The sequence below is a fragment of the Salvelinus fontinalis genome, chromosome 35 (assembly GCF_029448725.1).
Source record: "Salvelinus fontinalis isolate EN_2023a chromosome 35, ASM2944872v1, whole genome shotgun sequence".
Taxonomy (NCBI): Eukaryota; Metazoa; Chordata; class Actinopteri; order Salmoniformes; family Salmonidae; genus Salvelinus; species Salvelinus fontinalis.
The window spans coordinates 13115100-13138533 of record NC_074699.1 but is presented as its reverse complement, the minus strand read 5'-3'; the positions used below and the strand labels follow the sequence as shown (position 1 = coordinate 13138533).

Genomic DNA, 23434 nt, shown 5'->3' with positions numbered 1-23434 from the left:
TTCATTGGACGAGACTCCGTAAACCGGGGAAATTTTGAAATTACCATTTGCAACAATGATGTTTGTGTGAAAGTGCATTTCTTACCAAAGGCACTATTAGTTAGCTCATCTGTCATTTCACTACTCAGGGCTGGATTGTATTGTACATTCGGACCTCTGCTGTGGCTAGTTTGAAAGTTGCACAATGGCTGAAGAAGACGGTTGTTCATCTATGACGGAGCCTCAGTTTGAAGCAGGAGAAACGGCGGCGGATGGAATGATTTCGACAGCAGATTCAATTTCTTGTGAAAGTGGACCGAACAAGGCAGACATAGTGGATTTGGAGTCAAATGTCGAATTAGAAGAGCATGTTAGAGATTTTAATTTGCGACAAGAAGATGTTGTCAGACAAGGTTTGTTTAGTAACTATTGTTGCTCATTTCAACCGTGCAGCTAGCCTAGCTAATAACGTCGTTAGCAAGCTAACGTTAATTAGCTAAGTACATTGAGTAACGTTATCTAGCCAACTACTGTAACTTGCTAAACATGCAATGCTACCAACTTTTGACTCATAACAGCAATTAAGGCTATTAACCTATTTGCTGTATTTCAAAGAACTGTTAGAGGAATAGAGAAAAGTCTCAGTACCTATTCGTATAATTTGAATCTCCCCTTGATCATTACCCGCTTCTAGGCCATGCCAGATAATAGTGAGTGATCATGAAGGAGAGGGAAAAATGTAAGGAAACCACTTTACACTACGTATCCAAGTAGTAAATTACATACTCAACTAATTTAGGGTAGCAAAGGGTCGGATGTGAAATTAAGCCCTGGAATTTGGGTAATTTTGCTGAAATTCAACATAAAAGTTAGCTTATAACAGTGAACCTTGAACCTTTTTGTGGGATACACATAAGTAAATTCTAGGTCTGGTGGCATATTTTGGTTAAACTACCCCCAATTTAATGGAATTGCAACCCTCTGCATGCGCAGTGCATTCTTAAATCACATGTACAGCTGATTCTCAAGATCTTGCACACTAATGAGATGCAGTTAAGCCCACACTACTACACTGTCTGAGCCAAGGACTACATTCTTTCTGGTAAGTTATGATTACAATACCGGGTGGTGTGAATATATTTTATAACTTTTTTTGTTAACTAATAAATAGTAGCCTACAGCAAAGTGTTTCAATCATTAATAACAATTTCTGCTAGTTAGTTTTGCTACTTAACTCAGCAAAAAAATAAAAGTCACGTTTTTTTAGGACCCTGTCTTTCAAAGATAATTTGTAAAAGTCCTAATAACTTCACAGATCTTTATTGTAAAGGGTTTAAACACTGCTTCCCATGCTTGTTCAATGAACCATAAACAATTAATGAACATGCACCTGTGGAACCGTCGTTAAGATACTAACAGCTTACAGATGGTAGGCAATTAAGATCAGTTATGAAAACTTAGGACACTGAAGAGGCCTTCCTACTGACTCTGAAAAACACCAAATGAAAGATGCCCAGAGTCCCTGCTCATCTGCGTGAACGTGCCTTAGACATGCTGCAAGGAGGCTTGAGGACTGCAGATGTGGCCAGGGCAATAAATTGCAATGTCCGTACTGTGCGATGCCTAAGACAGCGCTACAGGGAGACAGGACGGACAGCTGATTGTCCTCGCAGTGGCAGACCACGTGTAACAACACCTGCACAGGATTGGTACATCTGAACATCACACCTGCGGGACAGGTACAGGATGGCAACAACAACTGCCCGAGTTACACCAGGAAAGCACAATCCCTCCATCAGTGCTCAGACTGTCCGTAATAGGCTGAGAGAGGCTGGACTGAGGGCTTGTAGGCCTGTTCTAAGGCAGGTCCTCACCAGACATCACTGGCAAAACATCGCCTATGGGTATAAACCCACCGTTGCTTGACCAGACAGGACTGGCAAAAAGTGCTCTTCACTGACGAGTCACGGTTTTGTCTCACCAGGGGTGATGGTCGGATTCACGTTTATCGTTGAAGGAATGAGCGTTACACCGAGGCCTGTACTCTGGAGCGGGATCGATTTGGAGGTGGAGAGTCCGTCATGGTCTGGGGCGGTGTGTCACAGCATCATCGGACTGAGCTTGTTGTCATTGCGGGCAATCTCAACGCTGTGCGTTACAGGGAAGACATCCTCCTCCCTCATGTGGTACCCTTCCTGCAGGCGCATCCTGACTTGTCCCGCCAGCATGACAATGCCACCAGCCATACTGCTCGTTTTGTGTGTGATTTCCTGCTCGACAGGAATGTCAGTGTTCTGCCATGGCCAGCGAAGAGCCCAGATCTCAATCTCATTGAGTACGTCTGGGACCTGTTAGATCGGAGGGTGAGGGCTAGGGCCATTCCCCCCCAGAAATGTCTGGGAACTTGCAGGTGCCTTAGTGGAAGAGTGGGGTAACATCTCACAGCAAGAACTAGAAAATCTGGTGTAGTCCATGAGGAGGAGATGCACTTAATGCAGCTGGTGGCCACAACAGATACTGACTGTTACTTTTAATTTTGAACCCCCCCCTTTGTTCAGGGACACATTATTCCATTTCTGTTAGTCACATGTCTGTGGAACTTGTTCAGTTTATGTCTGTTGTTGAATCTTATGTTCATACAAATATTTACACATGTTAAGTTTGCTGAAAATATACAGTTGACAGTGAGGGGATGTTTATTTTTTGCTGAGTTTGTGGGTTTTAGCTTGCTTGAGCCTGCTAACTGAGTGTTAATTCACCTGTTTCTGTTTAATTTAAAAACATTTATCTTACAAAGGAGTTGTTTAATCGACCTGCGTAACTATTTATCTGTACATGGGACTTTTTTACATAATTTTTTTAATGATTAATTAATACTTTTCTAATCTTTACAGGAAAATGCCACGGGCTCTATCTGATGTGTGAAGACATTTCACTGCAGCTAATGTAGAAGGAAAAAGTGTACATTTGCAGATACTGTGCCAAATCATATGTGAAGAATGCAACAAAGATGCAGAATCATCTTGCCAAGTCCATAAAGTTTCCTCATCGCTCACAACAAGCAACCTCTGACAAAAGTCTCTACTTCTTTTCAAGGTGAAAATGATGAATTGGACACCTAATCGATAGCAACAGCTCATGGTATTCCTGGAATCAGAAGTGTTTGACTCAATGGAGGAACGTAGTCAGAGAAATGCTGATGAATGTCTTGCTCGAGCTGTGTATGCAACTGGTTCACCGCTGATGCTCACAGGCAATGTGTGTTGGAAGAGATTACTGAATGTTATTCGCCCAGCATACACCCCTCCAATCAGACATGCTTTGTCTACCCATTTGCTGGATGCAGAGTTCAACAGAGTTTGAAGTGAAGATCAAGCAAATAATAGAGAAAGCAGACTGTTGCAATCATCTCTGATGGGTGGTCGAATGTTCGTGGGCAAGGAATAATTATCTTTATCTCCACTCCTCAACCAATATTCTACAAGAGCACAGACACAAGGGACAACAGACACCCCGGTCTCTACATTGCAGATGAACTGAAGGCAGTCATCAATGACCTTGGACCACAGAAGGTATTTTCACTGGTGACACAATTCTACGAACATGAAGGCTGGTTGGTCTAAAGTGGAGGAGTCCTACCCTCACATCACACCCATTGGCTGTGCTGCTCATGCGTTGAATCTGCTCCTCAAGGACATTGTGGCACTGAAAACAATGGATACACTCTACAAGAGAGCCAAGGAAATGGTTAGGTATGTGAAGGGTCATCAAGTTATAGCAGCAATCTACCTCACCAAGCAAAGTGAGAAGAATAAGAGCACCACATTGAAGCTTCCCAGCAACACCTGTTGGAGTGGTGTTGTCATCGTTTGATTGTCTTCTGGAGGGGAAGGAGTCTCCAAGAAATGGACATATCACAGTCTGCCGATATGGACAGCCCCATCAAGAGGATCCTTCTGGATTGTATTTTGGGAGAGAGTGGTAAGCAGTCTGAAACTCCTGAAACCTATAGCAGTAGCCATTGCACAGATTGACGGAGACAATGTCGTCTGGTGTTTAGACTCTGCTTGCAGATGTAAGAGAAGAAATCTGTACTGCCCTGCCCACTTCACTGTTGCTCCAAGCAGAGGAAACTGCAGTTCTGAAATACGTCAAAAAGCGTGAAGTCCTCTGCCTGAAGCCCATACCGCCGCAGTGTGCATGTTGGGCCCCAAGTATGCTGGCAAGAGCATCCTGTCTGGTGCAGAGATCAACAAGGCCCATGTCATCACTACCGTGTCTCGCCACCTTGGTCTGGATAAGGGCAAGGTTCTTGGCAGTCTGGTGAAGTACACTTCCAAGCCATGGCTTTGGGATGGAGATGCATTATGGCAGTTGTGCCAACATATCTCATCAGCCACCTGGTGGAAGGGACTTTGTGGATCTGAGGCTCTTTCCCCTGTTGCCCCCATCTTTCAAATCCCACTAACATCAGCCGCCTCAATGCGCAACTGGTCCTTGTTTGGGAACACACATACCCAAGCACACAACAGGCTGACCAATACAAGGGTTGAAAAATTGGTGGTCATCCGGGCAAATTTGAGGCTTTTTGAGCCTGACAATGAGCCATCCTCAACAGGTTTGGAAAGTGACGGTGATGAGGCCTCAGAGTCTGATGTTCAAGAGGTGGACATTGAGGAGGTGAAGGGAGAAGACATGGATCCGGAGAGGAATCTTTAGTTTCTAGACTATCATTTTACAGCTGTGTATTGAAAATGTTTTCGGGAGATGCAATGGATCATTGGGGTCATTCAATATTCCCTTTTGTTGTTCAGTGAAATCATCCAATGTGAAGAGAACTCATTTAATTAAAGTTCAATTTGTAACTAAATTGTTTAAATTTCTATTAGAAGGATTTAATCATTTGCAATTATTTCTACTTATGATAGAAACAAACCTTTTACTTTGTCTCCATATGATATGGTAAATATATCCAATGCGAAAAACCTCTAAATTTAAATGCTATTAATATTAATTTGCATATTCCTGTTAATTCCCACAGATAGTTTCCACCTCCTGAATATTCCCCAAAATGTGCAACCCTAATCTAATTTATACTTTATTTTCTAACAGAACTTTTCCAAAATGAGGAGGAGGATGATGGTGACAGCGGCACAGCTTACTTCAACCCTGATATGGCCGGTACTCGGTTGCAACGTGCCGAACGCATAGGCGACGCCTCCCTTCCTGACACCTTTCAGACAAATAAACTGCTTTATTACGAGAGATTCAAAGCCTATCAAGACTACATGCTAGGTATGTAACCTTCCCACGGTCTTACATTAGTTGTTGTCAAGGTTACTGGCTAAAGTGGTTAAAAGATGTTTACTACAACCATATTGATCGATCTTCAACGCTAAAAAATAAAACTGACTTGAGGGGTTGTCTCAGAATGCTGTCTGTGCTGTTGTTTTGGACAGGTGATTGTAAAACATCCGAGGTGAAGGCTTTCACAGCTGACTACCTGGAGAAGGTTCTGGAGCCTTGTGACTGGCAGGCACAGTGGTGCACAGATGTTTTTGATGTGCTAGTAGAGGTAAGTCACTTCGACCTGAAAGATTTCCCAGCATGTGGCTTGTCTAAAGGAGCTGTGCTTTCTACACTGCATGAAATGAATTGGAACACTTGCACTCTGGATGCGGTTCTATAGTGAATCTGAATCCAGAGGTCTGGTTAAACAATGTGAAACAGCTATCTTTTCCAAATGTTATACAGATGGTTGGATCTGATCAGAGAAGCAGAAGTAACTGAACAGGGTAGCCTAACCATTCAAACATGGGAAAAGGTTACCACCTCATACTTGTGCCCTTTTCCTCAGGTGGTGGATGTGAACTATAAGGATCTGAAAGCCCAGGTCAAGCTAGTAGTTCCCCTGCAGTGTGAGACGAGAGGCTGCGAGCTGACAGAGGAGGCCATGAACACTCTCCTAGAGGCCACGCTGCACAAAGTGCCTCTGCAGGAGCTCCGTGTGGTGTTTGATGAGTCTGGGGACTTTGACCAGACTGCACTGGCACTTGAGCACCTCCGGTAAGTCCATATTGTAAACAGGTTAACACTGCTGAGGTTTTTATTCAAAGGCTGTTAAAGCCACAGTTACAGTTGAAGTCTGAAGTTTACATACACCTTAGCCAAATACATTTAAAGTCTGTTTTTCACAATTCCTGACATTTAATCCTAGTAAAAATTCCCTTTCTTAGGTCAGTTAGGAGCACCACTTTATTTTAAGAATGTGAAATGTCAGAATAATAGTAGAGAGAATGATTTATTTTAGCTTTTATTTATTTCATCACATTCCCAGGAAGCAGGGGTTTCTTCCTTGCTGAGCAGCCTTTAAGGTTATGTCGATATAGGACTCGTTTTACTGTGGATATAGATACCTTTGTACATGTTTCCTCCAGCATCTTCACAAGGTCCTTTGCTGTTGTTCTGGGATTGATTTGCACTTTTCGCACCAAAGTACGTTCATCTCTAGGAGACAGAACGCGTCTCCTTCCTGAGCGGTATGACGGCTGCGTGGTCCCATGGTGTTTATACTTGCGTACTATTGTTTGTACAGATGAACATGGTACTTTCAGGTGTTTGGAAATTGCTTCCAAGGATGAACCAGACTTGTGGAGGTCAATTTCTTTTTTCTGAGGTCTTGGCTGATTTCTTTTGATGTTCCTATGATGTCAAGGAAAGAGGCACTGAGTTTGAAGGTAGGCCTTGAAATACATCCCGAGTTACACCTCCAATTGACTCAAATGATGTCAATTAGCCTATCAGAAGCTTCTAAAGCCATGACATCATTTTCTGGAATTTTCCAAGCTGTTTAAAGACAGTCAACTTAGTGTATGTAAACTTCTGACCCACTGGAATTGTGATACAGTGAAATAATCTGTCTGTAAACAATTGTTGGAAAATGACTTGTTATGCGCCAAGTAGATGTCCTAACCGACTTGCCAAAACTGTAGTTTGTTAACAAGAAATTTGTGGAGTGTTTAAAAAACAAGTTTTAATGACTCCAACCTAAGTGTACGTAAACTTCCGACCGCAACTGTATTTCTTTCCATGTCAGAGGGGAAAGCACCAGAAAAAGTGCCCAAGGCGATTTGTTCCACCCCCCCCCCCCGTAACAATTATTGAAACCTCTTGTTGTAGGAGTTTGCATGTGGTGGAACTGACTTTAACTTCTCTTAATGTGTGTCAGAAAATGTATCCCTCCTGTCTTTTGGTCCGCTTGATAGAACTTTAGAATAACTTAATTTTTCCTGTGAAGGCACTTCTTTTTTTGGAGTGGTTAAAGCTGCAGTATATAACTTTTTTGCACATGCATTTTCTCAGATATGATATGACAAACACTCAAAATAATGTAAATGGACAGACAAGACAGAACTGTCATATTACAGCAGCAGAATTTTGTTTGTTTTATGTGATACTAAATAACAAGGGTGTGTTCAAATTTCGTGGTGTGACAGACACTGAGAAATACCCTGAAGAGAGATGATACACTGGAACAACTGGTTCTGCTTCTGTGCTGTGAAATCTCTTGTCTGAACTGTCTCAAACCTTTTTCTTCTTAGGTTTTTCTACAAACACATCTGGAGACAGTGGGACGACGAGGACGAGGATGATGACTTTGACTACTTTGTCAGATGTGTGGAGCCCCGCCTCAGGCTGTATGTGTCGAAGGGTGATAGTGTGGGGAATGGGAAGATTAGTCAGTGTGTGGGCTAGATTGGCACTTTCTCATTTAGACTGTATTGGTTCAGATCTGCCAATGACACGGCTTGGTTGAACCCATTATTTTAATGCCGCTATCAGAACGGCCATATGGCATAGGAACCTGTAGAGCTTTGCAAATCATTGCAGTTCAGGCGCACTTGAGCAAGCTCCGTGTCTAATTGTTGGAGCTGGATATGCTCAAGGCTGTTGCAGTGAGAGGGTGCAGATTATTATTTGGCCACTAGATGGCAGTGTGTACCTGGGTATTTTGAGCGTACTGTGGCCGTCTCCTATTTTTTTTAATGGCTGGATATTTATGGGTGGAGACGAGGGTTAAGATATCTTATTGGCTTCAGCAGAAATCCTAAAGCTTATTGGTCTAACAATCAGCTCCTAGTTCATACCAAGGACACTGTCTCCGATTTGCTTTTAATAGACAGTCTTTGTTACCCATTCACGACCGGCTCCTTAGATAGAATCGAGACCCTCCTTGTTCAGAATCTCAATGTTCACCTGTATTTTTCTTTCTCCAAATAATGATTAAGAACACTTTCAAATTCTGGAAAAGGCCATAAAAATAATGTTGTGCTCTGATCTAATCCACTAGTTATCCCACCTCTTATTCCTCCAATGTTGCTGAACAGTTTGTTCCCAACAGTCCTTCAAGACCACCTCCATAATGCAATTGTGTTTTTAAAAATAAGTGTTTCTCCCTCTGTGGCTGTCAATCCTGCAGGTTTTATGATATTCTGGAAGATCGGGTGCCTGCTGGACTTGTGGCAGAGTATTACTCTCTTTTGGCACGCTGCTCTCAAAAGTTCCAGGAGTTTTCTAGCCTGCGGAACGGTATCAGCAGCGACTCTGAGTCGGAGCTGGACAACGTGTCCATGGTGGAGGGCCTAAGGATGTACGAGCAGATGGAGGCCCTGAAGCGCAAACTCCGGATCATCGAGAACCCGCTGCTCAGGTAGCTGCCCAAAGGGATACGGGTGGGAAGACTGAGAGGAGCTATCAGTGCCTCTGCAGAGTGTGTTGAGGGCATAGTTGTTTGACTGATGGAGTTGGTCTCTTTACGGAGGATGAAAATAAGAAGACTGAGTAAAAGCTATTGGATTCACCTCTGTCCTTGACCTAGCATGTTTGACCTACACTGCCCCAGTTGAGAGCAAAACCCCTCACATAATAACACTACACTACAGTCCAGTTCAATGCACCATACTCTGGTTAGAATTCGAGGTCGACCGATTATGATTTTTCAACGTCGATACCAATTATTGGAGGACCAAAAAAAGCTGATACCGATTAATCGGACGATTTTATTATTTTTAAATATATATTTATAATTACAATTACAACAATACTGAATAAACACTTATTTTAACTTAATATAATACATACATAAAATCAATTTAGACTCAAATAATGAAACATGTTCAATTTGGTTTAAATAATGCAAAAACAAAGGGTTGGAGAAGAAAGTAAAAGTGCAATATTTTCCATGTAAAAAAGATGACGTTTAAGTTCCTTGCTCAGAACATGAGAACATATCAAACTGGTGGTTCCTTTTAACATAATTCTTCAATATTCCCAGGTAAGAAGTTTTAGGTTGTAGTCATTCTAGGACTATTTCTCTCTCTACCATTTTGTATTTCATATACCTTTGACTATTGGTTGTTCTTATAGGCACTATAGTATTGCCAGCCTAGTCTCAGGAGTTGATAGGCTTGAAGTCATAAACAGCGCAATGCTTGACGCACAGGGAAGAGCTGCTGGCAAATACAGGAAAGTGCTGTTTGAATGAATGCTTACGAGCCTGCCGCTGCCTACCACCGCTTAGTCAGACTGCTCTATCAAATATCAAATCATAGACTTAATTATAATATAATAACACACAGAAATACAAGCCGTAGGTCATTATATGGTAAAATCCGGAAACTATCATTTAGAAGGAAAAAAACGTTTATTCTTTCAGTGAATTACGGAACTGTTCTGTATTTTATCGAACGGGTGTCATCCCTAAGTCTAAATATTGCTGTTACATTGCACAACTTTCAATGTTATGTCATAATTATGTACAATTCTGGCAAATTAATTATTGTCTTTGTAAGGACGAAATGGTCTTCACACAGTTCGCAACAAGCCAGGCAGCCCAAACTGCTGCATATACCCTGACTCTGTTGCAGAGAACGCAAGAAGTGACACAATTTCCCTAGTTAAAGTAAATTCATGTTAGCAGGCAATATTAACTAAATATGCAGGTTTAAAAATATATATGTGTATTGATTTTAAGAAAGGCATTGATGTTTATGGTTAGGTACACATTGGTGCAACGACAGTGCTTTTTTCACAAATGCGCTTGTTAAATCACCCATTTGGCGAAGTAGGCTGTGATTCGATGATAAATTAACAGGCACTGCATCGATTATGCAATGCATGACAAGCTACATAAACTAGTAATATCATCAACCATGTGTAGTTAACTAGTGATTATCTTAAGATTGTTTTTTATAAGATACGTTTAATGCTAGCTAGCACCTTACCTTGGCTCCTTGCTGCACTCGCATAACAGGTAGTCAGCCTGCCAAGCAGTCTCCTCGTGGAGTGCAATGTAATTGGCCATAATCAGTGTCCCAAAATGCCGATTACCGATTGTTATGAAAACTTGAAATGGGCCCTGATTAATTTGTTTACCTCTTGTTAGATTACAAGAGGTGCAGCAATTGAATTTATAGCTACTCCTAATGCACACTTGGGCCTATACTTTGAGAGTCTATGGGAAAGTGGAAGATTTACCTGCTCTGTCCAGTGCTGTACCATTCTGTTCGTCTACATAAATGTATTCTCTCCTGACATTGCAGGTATGTGCTGGGATACAAGGTGAACTCAGGGCATCAGTCGTGCAGTGCCAAGGGGCCTCGTGCCTCAGGCGGCCGGATGGTCCATGTCGTGTCTGTCTCCACTACAGTCAGCCAGCTGCAGAGCCTGATGGCAGACAAGCTTGGGCCCAAATTCTCAGGGGAGGAGTTTGAAGTACAGGTATGGCAATCAAATTAAATAGTATTTTTAAATGTTTTATCCATAGCATATTGTGTTTTGATCAAATTTAAGTTTGCCCGGTTTTCCATTTCAAATGCCCTGTTTAATGAGATGATACCCAATGGTTATGTTCTCAAACCATGTCTCACTTGTGTAAGGGTCTAATGCGCTAGGATTTGCTTGGGCTGTCTTTTTATATGACCTCCCTAGTTCCTGTAAACTGGCATTCCGCCAGGATTTGTAGAAGCTGTGTCCGCCTGAACGCCTCGGCTCTAGTATCTTTGTATTCCACTGAGACGTCCGAAGCAGAAAACAAGTGTTTTTGTGTCCATCTGTTTAGTCATGAGCACCGATCTGTATTGTACAGACTGACTGTACTGGAACTTCTCTGTGTTAAATGTTAGTTTCACAGTGAGCCCCTGCTTGCTGTGAGTGCCTGCTACGAGGGAGACGTGGTCATCATCCTTCCAGGACACTACAATGTCACCAGCTCCATCAGTATCCCAGACTCCATATCAGTGGAAGGTAATGTTTCACATGACTGAAAGCAGCCTTTATAATGGCAAGATGCACTGCTGCTGTTTGTATGTACAGGTAACTTCTAAATAAAGGTAACACTAGTAAATGAGGGATACAAAATATATTGAAAGCAGATGCTTCCACACAGGTGTGGTTCCTGATTTTAAAACGATGTAAACCATTTGTCATGGCCGTCTGTCACAACATCTCAACCCAATTGAACACTTATGGTAGATTCCAGCACCATCAACAAAACACCAAATTATGGAATTTCTAGTGGAAGAATAGTGTTGCATCACTCCAACAGAGTTCACTCTACGTTTGTAGAATCTACACCAAGGTGCTGTGAAGCTGTTCCCAACACCCTATTTTAAGACACTTTGTTGATGTTTCCTTTATTTTGTCAGTTACCTGTATGTATCAATGGAGGCTGAGGGAGGATCACTCATAATAATGGCTGGAATGGCGTATAATGGAGTGAATGGTATCAAACACGTACGTACGTGATTTCTACGTATGTATGTATCCTTAGTTGCTTTTAGCTAGCCAGGGATGCCTCTTGCTGGATTCAGCTAATGAGTAGTATCTGGAAGCTTGGTGTTGCAAAACTCCAGATTCCACTACCGGAATCCAGCAAGAGGCCTCATCTGATTTTCTGTTTTCCAATCATCCAAGTCTGATGTTCAGTCGTTGCAAAAGCGTCCCCTTTTTAAAAAAATCTGAGTTCAACACATTTTGCAGGTTGTCTGAATTAGAGGCCGACCGATTTTAATCGGGGCCGATTTCAAGTTTTCATAACACTCGGTAATCTGCATTTTTGGACACCGATTATGGCCAATTACATTGCACTCCACGAGGAGACTGCTTGGCAGGCTGACTACCTGTTATCCGAGTGCAGCAAGGAGCCAAGGTAAGGTGCTAGCTAGCATTAAACTTATCTTAAAAAAACAATCAATCTTAACATGATCACTAGGTAACTACACATGGTTGATGATATTACTAGTTTATCTAGCTAGTCCTGCATTGCATATAATCGATGCGGTGCCTGTTAATTTATCATTGAATCACAGCCTACTTTGCCAAACGGGTGATTTTTAAGAAGCGCATTTGCGAAAAAAGCACTGTCATTGCAACCATGTGTACCTAACCATAAACATCAATACCTCTCTTAAAATCAATACACAAGTATATGTTTTTAAACCTGCATATTTAGTTAATATTGCCTGCTAACATGAATTTCTTTTAACTAGGGAAATTGTGTCACTTGTCTTGCGTACTGTGCAACAGAGTCAGGGTAACGTTATATGCAGCAGATTGGGCCGCCTGGCTCGTTGCGAACTGTGTGAAGACCATTTCTTCCTAACAAAGACAGCCAACTTCGCCAAACGGGGGATGATTTAACAAAAGTGCATTTGCGAAAAAAGCACAATTGTTGCACGAATGTACCTAACCATAAACATAAATGGCTTTCTTAAAACCAATACACACAAGTATATATTTTTTAAACCTGCATATTTAGTTAAAAGAAATTCATGTTAGCAGGCAATATTAACTAGGACAATTGTCACTTCTCTTGCGTTCATTGCACGCAGTCAGGGTATATACAACCGTTTGGGCCGCCTGGCTCGTTGTGAACTAATTTGCCAGAATGTTACATAATTATGACGTAACATTGAAGGTTGTGCAATGTAACAGCAATATTTAGACTTATGGATGCCACCCGTTAGATAAAATACGTAACGGTTCCGTAATTCAATGAAAGAATAAACTTTTTTTTCCTTCTAAATGATAGTTTCCGGATTTTACCATATAATTACCTAAGTATTTCTGTGTGTTATTATAATTAAGTCTGATTTGATAGAGCAGTCTGACTGAGCGGTGGTAGGCAGCGGCAGGCTCGTAAGCATTCATTCAAACAGCACTTTCCTGCATTTGCCAGCAGCTCTTCCCTGTGCGTCAAGCATTGCGCTGTTTATGACTTCAAGCCTATCAACTCCTGAGATTAGGCTGGCAATACTATAGTGCCTATAAGTACATCCAATAGTCAAAGGTATATGAAATACAAAATGGTAGAGAGAGAAATAGTCCTATAACTACAACTTAAAACTTATTACCTGGGAATATTGAAGACTCATGTTAAAAGGAACCACCAGCTTTCATATGTTCTCATGTTCTGAGCAAGGAACTTAAACGTTAGCTTTTTTACATGGCAAATATTGCACATTTACTTTCTTCTCCAGCACTTTGTTTTTGCATTCTTTAAACTAAATTGAACATTTATTTGAGACTAAGTTGATTTTATTGATATATTGTATTAAGTTAAAATAAGTGTTCATTCAGTTTTGTTGTAATTGTCATTATTACAAATATATATATACACTGCTCAAAAAAATAAAGGGAACACTTAAACAGCACAATGTAACTCCAAGTCAATCACACTTCTGTGAAATCAAACTGTCAACTTAGGAAGCAACACTGATTGACAATAAATTTAACATGCTGTTGTGCAAATGGAATAGACAAAAGGTGGACATTATAGGCAATTAGTAAGACACCCCCAAAAAATCATCGGCATCTCCAGACTCTGTCACGTCTGTCACATGTGCTCAGTGTGAACCTGCTTTCATCTGTGAACAGCACAGGGCGCCAGTGGCGAATTTGCCAATCTTGGTGTTCTCTGGCAAATGCCAAACGTCCTGCACGGTGTTGGGCTGTAAGCACAACCCCCACCTGTGGACGTCGGGCCCTCATACCACCCTCATGGAGTCTGTTTCTGACCGTTTGAGCAGACACATGCACATTTGTGGCCTGCTGGAGGTCATTTTGCAGGGCGCTGGCAGTGCACCTCCTTGCACAAAGGCGGAGGTAGCGGTCCTGCTGCTGGGTTGTTGCCCTCCTACGGCCTCCTCCACGTCTCCTGATGTACTGGCCTGTCTCCTGGTAGCGCCTGCATGCTCTGGACACTACGCTGACAGACACAGCAAACCTTTTTGCCACAGTTCGCATTGATGTGCCATCCTGGATGAACTGCACTACCTGAGCCACTTGTGTGGGTTGTAGACTCCGTCTCATGCTACCACTAGAGTGAGAGTACCGCCAGCATTCAAAAGTGACCAAAACATCAGCCAGGAAGCATAGGAACTGAGAAGTGGTCTGTGGTCACCACCTGCAGAATCACTCCTGTTTTGGGGGGTGTCTTGCTAATTGTCTATAATTTCCACCTTTTGTCTATTCCATTTGCACAACAGCATGTGAAATTTATTGTCAATCAGTGTTGCTTCCTAAGTGTACAGTTTGATTTCACAGAAGTGTGATTGACTTGGAGTTACATTGTGTTGTTTAAGTGTTCCCTTTATTTTTTTGAGCAGTGTATATATATCGGCCCGATTTTAATCGGTACTGGCTTTTTTTGGTCCTCCAATAATTGGTATCGGCGTTGAAAAATCATAATCGATCTACCTCTAGTCTGAATCCTTCCATCCTTTTCTCTCACTAAGGAATCTGTTGCTGTGACTAATGTGCTGCCAAGTACTGTTATGGCCATGGAAGTTATTTTCAACATATGAAATCAAGTGTTCACCTGCAGATGATACTTTTACGGTACTGGCTGCACTGTGGCATGTTCATGCTTCTTGAAGGTTAAACCACCCCTCAATATACAGAGGATGGAGTGAAATGAACGTATCGCAGAGAGGATGCGGGATGTACAGTTGGAGCCCTCGTAAAGCAAATGGAGCTTGATGGCGCGGTAAGCGTTTGAATGGGGGTGATATTAATTAATAGGGAAGGCTAGCACGGGCGAGGAGAGGTCAGAGCAGAGGCACAGTGTCAGTCGCTTTATGCAAATGTAGGGAAGGGAGATTGGAGCGTTTTTTTACATGGGTCTGTTTGTATGTGCTTGCCTTCCTGTGGTGCTAGGAAACCCCTGAAAGCTGAGATAAAGGGGGTGGGGAAATAAGATGCAGCACTGCCTGGCACTGTACCACGACAGGAGATGAGCAACTCAATTAGACCACCGCCGGATTACCATAATAGAATTCTCCCTCCCACCAAAGAGCCTTTGATATTTAGAGGAGCCAGGCACATACAGGCGCTTATTGCTTTTGGGATATTGCTGTATCAAAGACAGAGGGGGGGGGGAAATGCATATGATCCATCTTCATAAGTATTGTGAGAATTTCCAAACGGTCTGTGTTCCTGAAGAGACATTAGAATTCATTAGTGAGGAGGTTGTTGGTCAGCACTTGTTAAGAACAGAATGCATTTGTGATCTGCAATCAGTGCACCCGTTTTAGCGTTTAAATAAAAATAAATTCTCTAAGCAGCAGCACATTTTTGCCAGTCTTGAAGCCCGCTGGGAATGTGGTTTTCCTCTCCTGGAAGTGTGCATGGGCCTATGACTTTACCAATCGATATTCAGCCTTTGGCCTTTCCAACGGCAGTGTGTGGAACCCAGCCAGTGCTGTAGAATTGTTGGCCACATTGTGGAACACGTGTCTCCAGGCCATCTGTCAAGGAACAGAGAATAATGAACCCTAGCCGTCAAAACACGGCCCATCCCATTCTGCACTGTTGTACAGTGCTGCTTGCCTGGGATTGTGCTGAATTACTACTTGTCATGTAAACCACTGCAAGGTTGGAAGGAGTGTCCGGACCCAATACTATGGCCATTGAGCCATGAGCCAGTTGTCCCAGCTGTCAGCATGCAAATTCAATTTATTCGATATGATAAGTCTTCTATGTACAGTTGGTGAGGGGGTAAAAAATCAATGCATTAGAGTATTGCGATATTATTTTTGCTGATTTCCTATTGAAATACTGTGACTCCAAGTTTTAGATTGTTGCTAGGTAGTTAACATTAGCTTGCGCTAGTCGGCTGTACATCTATAGCTTGTTCGCCGCTAAAAAAAAAATGTTTTTTTTTGAGCCAACATGTTTCAGGCACTTATCTCCATGACTGATCAAAATGCCTATTTTCATGGCCCTCTTGTCCCTCTGCTGCAGTGAGCAATATGTTTAGAACATCAAATCGCAATAAAATCACAGTATCGAATTGCAATACATACTGTTTACTCTAAGTATATCAAACATTAGGAACCTAATATTGAGTTGAAACATTCCCTCAGAACAGCCTCAATTCGTCAGGGCATGGACTCTACGTGTCAAGCGTTACACAGGAATGCTGGCCCATGTTGACTCCAATGCTTCCCACATTTGTCAAGTTGGTTGGATGTCCTTTGAGTGGTGGACCAAAAACCAAGCAGTTCTTGACACAAATCGGTGCGCCTGGCACCTGAACTCAGCAAAAAAAGAAACGTCCTCTCACTGTCAACTGCGTTTATTTTCAGCAAACTTCACGTGTAAATATTTGTATGAACATAAGATTCAACATCAGACATAAACTGAACAAGTTCCACAGACATGTAACTAACAGAAATTTAATAATCTGTCCTTGAACGAAGGGGGGATCAAAATCAAAAATAGCAATCAGTATCTGGTGTGGCCACCAGCTGCATTAAGTGCTGCAGTGCATCTCCTCATGGACTGCACCAGATGTTCCAGTTCTTGCTGTGAGTTGTTACCCCACTCTTCCACCAAGGCACCTGCAGATTCCCAGACATTTCTGGGGGGGAATGGCCCTAGCCCTCACCCTCTGATTCAACAGGCCCTAGACGTGCTCAATGGGATTGAGATCTGAGCTCTTCGCTGGCCATTGCAGAACACTGACATTCCTGTCTTGCAGGAAATCACGCACATAACGAGCAGTATGACTGGTGGCATTATCATGCTGGAGGGTCATGTCAGGAAGAGTCTGAAGGAAGGGTACCATATGCGGGAGGAGGATGTCTTCCCTGTAACGCACAGCGTTGAGATTGCCTCCAATGACAACAAGCTCAGTCCGATGATGCTGTGACACAACGCCCCAGACAGTGACTGACTCCACCTCCAAATCGATTCTGCTCCAGAGTACAGGCCTCGGTGTAACGCTCATTCCTTCGACGATGAACGCGAATCCGAGCATCACCCCTGGTGAGACAAAACCGTGACTTGTCAGTAAAGAGCACTTTTTGCTAGTCCTGTCTGGTCCAGCGACGGTGGGTTTGTGCCCATCGGCGACGTTGTTGCCCGTGATGTCTGGTGAGGACTTGCCTTACAACAGGCCTACAAGCCCTCAGTCCAGCCTCTCAGCCTATTGTGGACAGTCTGAGCACTGATGGAGGGATTGTGTAATTCTGGTGTAACTCGGGCAGTTGTTGTTGCCATCCTGTACATGTCCTGCAGGTGAGATGTTCGGATGTACCGTTCCTGTGCAGGTGTTGTTACACGTGGTCTGCCACTGTGAGGACGATCAGCTGTCTATCCTGTCTCCTTGTAGCGCTGTCTTAGGCGTCTCACAGTATGGACATTGCAATTTATTGCCCTGGCCACATCTGCAGTCCTCATGCCTCCTTGCATCATGCCTAAGGCACGTTCACGCAAATGAGCAGGGACCCTGGGCATCTTTCTTTTGGTGTTTTTCAGAGTCAGTAGAAAGACCTCTTTAGTGACTTAAGTTTTCATAACTGACCTTAATTGCCTACCGTCTGTAAGCTGTTAGTGTCTTAACGACCGTTCCACAGATGCATGTTCTTTAATTGTTTATGGTTCATTGAACAAGCATGAGAAAGTGTTTAAACCCTTTACAATGAAGATCTGTGAAGTTGCTTTGCATTTTTACGAATTATCTTTGAAGGACAGGGTCCTGAAAACGGGACTTTTTTTTCTGCATTTATATTTTATATTATTCAAAGTAGCCACCCTTTACCTTGATGACAGCTTCACAAAGACATGGCTGTTGGAACCAAAAATCTCACATTTCGACTCATCAGACCAAAGGACAGATTTCCTCCGGTCTAATGTCCATTGCTCGGGATTCTTGGCCCAAGCAAGTCTCTTCTTATTGGTGTCCTTTAGTAGTGGTTTCTTTGCAGCAATTTGACCATGAAGAGCTGATTCACGCGGTCTCCTCTGAACAGTTGATGTTGTCTGTTACTTGAACTCTGAGGTGCAGTTAATTGCTGAATTCTGAGACTGGTAACTCGAATGAACTTGTCCTCTGCTGCGGAGGATAATTCTTCCTTTCCTGTGGCATTACTCATTTAGCCAATTTCTTCATCAGCGCTTGGTTTTTGCGACTGAACTTGAAGAAACTTTCAAAGCTGTTCATTTTCCAGATTGACTGACCTTCATGTCTTAAGGTAATGATGGACTGTCGTTTGTCTTTGCTTATTTGAGCTGTTCTTGCCATAATATGGACTTTAGCCTATTTTTGGTAAAAGATTTAATCAACAACTGATTGGCTCAAATGCATTAAGATGTAAAGAAATTCCACAAATGAACTTTTAACAATGCATACCTGTTAATTGAAATGCTTTCCAAGTGACTACCTCATGAAGCTGGTTGAGAGAATGCCAAGAGTGTGCAAAACTGTCATCAAGGCAATGGTGTCTACTTTGAAGGATCTAAAATATATTTTGATTTGTTAAACATTTTTTGGGGGTTACATGATTCCATATGTGTTATTTCGTAGTTTTGCAATGTAGATAACAGTAAAAAATAAAGAAAAACCCTTGAATGAGTAGGTGTGTCCAAACTTTTGACTGGTGCTGTATTGTATCGCAATATTCACACTAGACAATTCCCAGTCCTATGTACAATTCATGTAGTTCTGTGGTCATCAGCTGTCTTGTTAGGCACATAGCTAGTATGTTGACCTCACATGTGCAGAGATGCCAGAGCCTAAAATGAACACCTGCCAAATGTTGGTAGATTTTGGCTTTGGCAGGTCAGATGTCTATTTCACCTGCCACGTTGGTGGATGGTCAGGGCTCCACAGTGCGAGCATTTCACTCGCATTTGTGAATAAAAATGGTAAAGTTTGATATATATATATATATATATATATATATAGTAAAAGAAATGCTGCAGTATTTGAGCCTTTTTGTTTCATAGCTGGTAAATTTAATTGCACAAAGTCAGAACTACGAATCCCTATAGCCGATCTCATCTTGCTCTGCATCACTGCCTGACTTGGGGGCTGTGCGCACGTGAAGAGCTGAGTAAGATTCATTTTTAGAAGCGCAGCACACAGACACAAGTCGGTCTAATTTATTTGAAACAAGTCCACTGAAGTGAGACTTGTTCCCTGTTTCTTTGCTATTTACAGTATATTGTTTTGTTCACAAGCCCGGTTTTTCAATGTTTGAGTTTCAACTATTAGGGAAAAGAAGACAACGCAGCTATTAGTCACTCAGTCACAAATGACTGGAGTCACGTTACCACGGTAACCCCCTGCCCTTGAAGAGGCAGGTGAACATTTTTGGCTCATCTGTGATATTTTGGTTAAAATAGGTCACAAAAAATGGAATTCAACAACATACCATATTACATCTTACTAGTAATGCATTTGTTTTACAAACATTACAAAGCATGCTAATCCGTGTTTTGTCCCTGGAATCTGAGTGGCTGGTAGATTTTTTTAAATCTACCTGCTATGGTGGCTGGTGGACTAAAAAAGTACATTTTAGGCCCTGATTTAGGCTAAATCTTTTTTTTTTCAGGGTTTGGTCTACCTGATGAGGTGGTGATTGAGAAGAAGAACAAAGGGGACTCGTTTGTGGCGTCAACAGGAGCCGACGTGAAGATCTCCAACGTCAAGTTCATCCAGCACGACGCTATCGAAGGCATCCTCTGTGAGTCGTCTTAGTCCTTCCAATGTGATTCTGCCTCTAAATCTACTCTGCCCCCCCCCCCCCCCCCAACTCTACTATCAGTCCACCCATTGGTCTGCATTAATAATTCTCCTAAGCTGCTGGCGCTGCTTAACATCCGACAACAGCCATATATCAATGACTTGCTAGGAGTAGAATGGGTTGTGTGTGTGTGTGTGTGTAACCATTCGGAATACTAGGATCTAGCTGGCCTCTTTATTTTCCTCCTAGTGTCGATTTCCATCTTATTTCCCTCTTGTCTCCAGGCGTACGTCAGGGTAAGCTGGAGATGGAGAACTGTGTCCTTCAGTGCGAGACGACAGGTGTCATTGTGCGGACGTCAGCCCACCTGACCATGAACATGTGTGACCTCTATGGCTCTAAGGTAAGAGGTCATTGACACTTATCACTCTTCTCATGGTGGCTTTATTTTTTGATTGCTACAGATCTAGCTGTTATGTTAGTCATTGTCAGGGTCTGAGGCCGTGCAGTAACCTAGCTGTGTCTCTACATGCTTATAACTGTTTTGCTGTAGGGAGCTGGTGTGGAGATTTACCCTGGCAGTGTCTGCAGTATGGTGGGAAATGGCATACATCACTGCAAAGAAGGGATCCTGATCAAGGTAAGAGACTGAAGTTCTACTGGTAATTTAACAATCTGTCCACTGCTCCCAGCACTAGCACATCCAACCTTCATCTCTTTCTAGGTTCAGTTAAATTCTAAGCCTGTGGCATTATCTTCCCTCAACCGAAATTGAGTTTAGTGGAGAAAGATGTTAAAATGCACACACACACACCGCAAAAACAAATATGGACTTATTTCCCTTGTTACCTTCAGACGGGTTCTGGGGTCTTATCTCATTCCCTGAGGCTAGAACGGTAGTGTTTTTATCGCTCCCTCACAGAGCTTTCCTTCCTGTTGTCTCTGCCTGATGTGTTGGACTTGGCCAGGGCAACTTAAGCAGGAAGACAGACGTGATGACTCTGTTTATGCCCGTCTCTTCCCCTCTCTCTGTTGCTCAATCTGTCAACCTCCTCCGTCCCGTCTTCCAACAGGACTTTGCTGATGAGTTGGACACCATGCCCAAGATCACCATGGTGAACAACGTGATCCACAACAACGAGGGATACGGCGTGATCCTGGTCAAACCTAGTGACGCTGCAGCTGCACAGGAAGACACCCCTTCAGGTACTAACTAGTTCCAAAGCCTTGGAAGTTTGCCTCAGGAATAGGATAAGGGGTGGCGTACAGCAGAATCTAGATGGAAACTCGTGATGCATTGACATTTTTGCATCGGTGACGTTCCAAATTGAGTTTTGTCTTTCTGAAAATTATTCTGATTTGCAACAAGCTTTAGATACAAAACTAACACCGCACATGCTACTGAAACTTTGTCTGACACAGTAGGAAGAGAGAATGTACGAAACAAGGGAAAAAGACAGGGAAATGCATCTGAGGGGAAATGTCATTTCTACTTAGAGCAAATGTAATTTGAGAGTTGAATGCCAGCGCTCTCATTCAAGCACATAATCCAATACTGAAGTTCTCCAGACTTCCAATTTTAGAATCAGCAAGACAGGATTTGGAAGGATTGCCACGTGAGACTAGGTACTAACCAAGTCTTACTCAGTGTTTCCCACATCAATGGGCTTACTATTTCTGGAAGGCAGAGTTAGTTTCACTGGGAAGTTTAAATGTGCTTGACCTTCAGTCCAGGGCAGCTGCAGAATAAAAGATGCAGCTGAAGGTGGCATGGTTTAAAATACATCTGGAGCGCTCTCCATCTCGCCCTCTCCAGCGTCCTCTAATGGAATGTCCCTTATTGTTTGACCCCCCCCCCCCCCAGTACGCAGGAATAAATACCTCTACCCCAGACAGGGGAATGAGCGTAAATTAATTTTAAAAAGCAAATAAACAAAGCCATCTCTTTTCAGATTACCTTTTAAAAATGTAAAATACAGAATTCATCAGTTTTCAGAGACATTACAAAGCCAACAACTCGGCAATAATTGTAATTTCGTTGTTATTGAAATTATGTCCATTATGGTGCTTTGTTGTGTATCTTCCGGAAATTAGCAAAAAAAATGCTGTTGATGAAACATTCCCCACTTTAAACGTCAGAGGCTGCTCGCATTTTGATTTGAAAAGGTAAGAGCATGGCAATTATCTGTGATTGATCCCAAAGGGCACTCTGTTAAAATACACTGTGAGTGATTTGAACAGAATGTAGTAATATTTCACAGGAAGACGTGGTGTTTTCATTAACATGACAAATCAGAATGTCATGATGGAGAAGGAAGTGGTCTGAATGTCACAGTGAGGTGTTGACGAGCCTGTCATGAACTGATTCATGTTATTTTCCAGATGAGCAACTGGATAAAGAAGAGGGGAAAGAGGAGATGAATTGCGAGGGGGAGCTGCAGGTGGATGTTCCCGTCATCGTGGTGGACGACTGCTCTGTGAAGGAACCAGTCTCCTATTCGTCTTGTTACGTCGTTCCTCCGGAGTTCACGGAGGGCAACGATGCCATCAAGAGGGAGCTGGTGGCCACGTCAGCCAAGAAGCAGCGACTCCAGAAGAGCAGGCTGAAGGAGCTGGGAGTGACCCAGGCAGATGACAACCTGCTCTCCCAGGAGATGTTTGTCTCCATACAGGACAACCAGTTCAGGAGAAACGGCATGGGCAGCTTCGGCACCTTCTTATACTGAGACTAACTGACCCGTCCTCCTGTTCTGTATTCCATACATGCACAAACACACTTTTACTTCATTTATTCCAACCTATTTGTTAATTTTTGCTGCACGGACTAGTGAGTGGGTATGTGTATTTTAAAATGCTTTTTTTAACATGGCTTTTTAACACAATTCTCATTTTAGGCATCCACAATATCAGTATACTGAGTCTAAACTTAATTGTTTTCACGATGACACTGAGCCTCAAATGTCCTTCGCAAATGTTTTTTTTTTTTTTTTTTGGTAGATATTGTATAATTTATTGTTATGGATATTATTAAGATGACACTGCTTGAAATTGTTTTGTGTTTGGGGAAATCCCGTTGCCGTTGCCTTTCACTTTCTCACCCTCTCCGCTAGTTCTGGTCATTCCTTTGTAAAATGTTGCTGAAGGCACTCTGTAAACAATCCAAATCATGAGCCAATAAAATGAGTTTATAAATGTTTTGTTCTTTTATTTTCACAACTGGACACGGGTCAGATGAGAGAGGGGGAAATCTGGAATGCTGCTTATTAAGAAGCTCAAGGCTTCACCTTTTATAAGATGCTCACAATTGTTTAATTCCAGTTGATTAATTTCCTGGGGATTAAAGGGCTGGTAAAACCTCATTACACCACAGGCGGTTTGATGAATTACCTAATCCAGCATGCCCCTGTGAAATACATGTTGTACTG

General features: G+C 42.5%; 1 protein-coding gene across 1 annotated transcript; it reads left to right on the top strand.

Annotated features, from left to right (window-relative positions):
• LOC129834333 (SHC SH2 domain-binding protein 1-like) lies at window positions 1-23202 on the top strand. The gene is made up of 13 exons (XM_055899229.1): window positions 1-392; window positions 5092-5274; window positions 5439-5554; window positions 5837-6045; window positions 7581-7676; window positions 8459-8689; window positions 10581-10758; window positions 11163-11283; window positions 19878-20009; window positions 20294-20412; window positions 20563-20649; window positions 21083-21215; window positions 22392-23202. Exons 1-13 carry the CDS (start codon window positions 185-187, stop codon window positions 22733-22735), a joined length of 2157 nt encoding a protein of 718 aa, XP_055755204.1. The 5' UTR covers window positions 1-184; the 3' UTR covers window positions 22736-23202.
• Window positions 23203-23434: the final 232 nt, after the last annotated feature.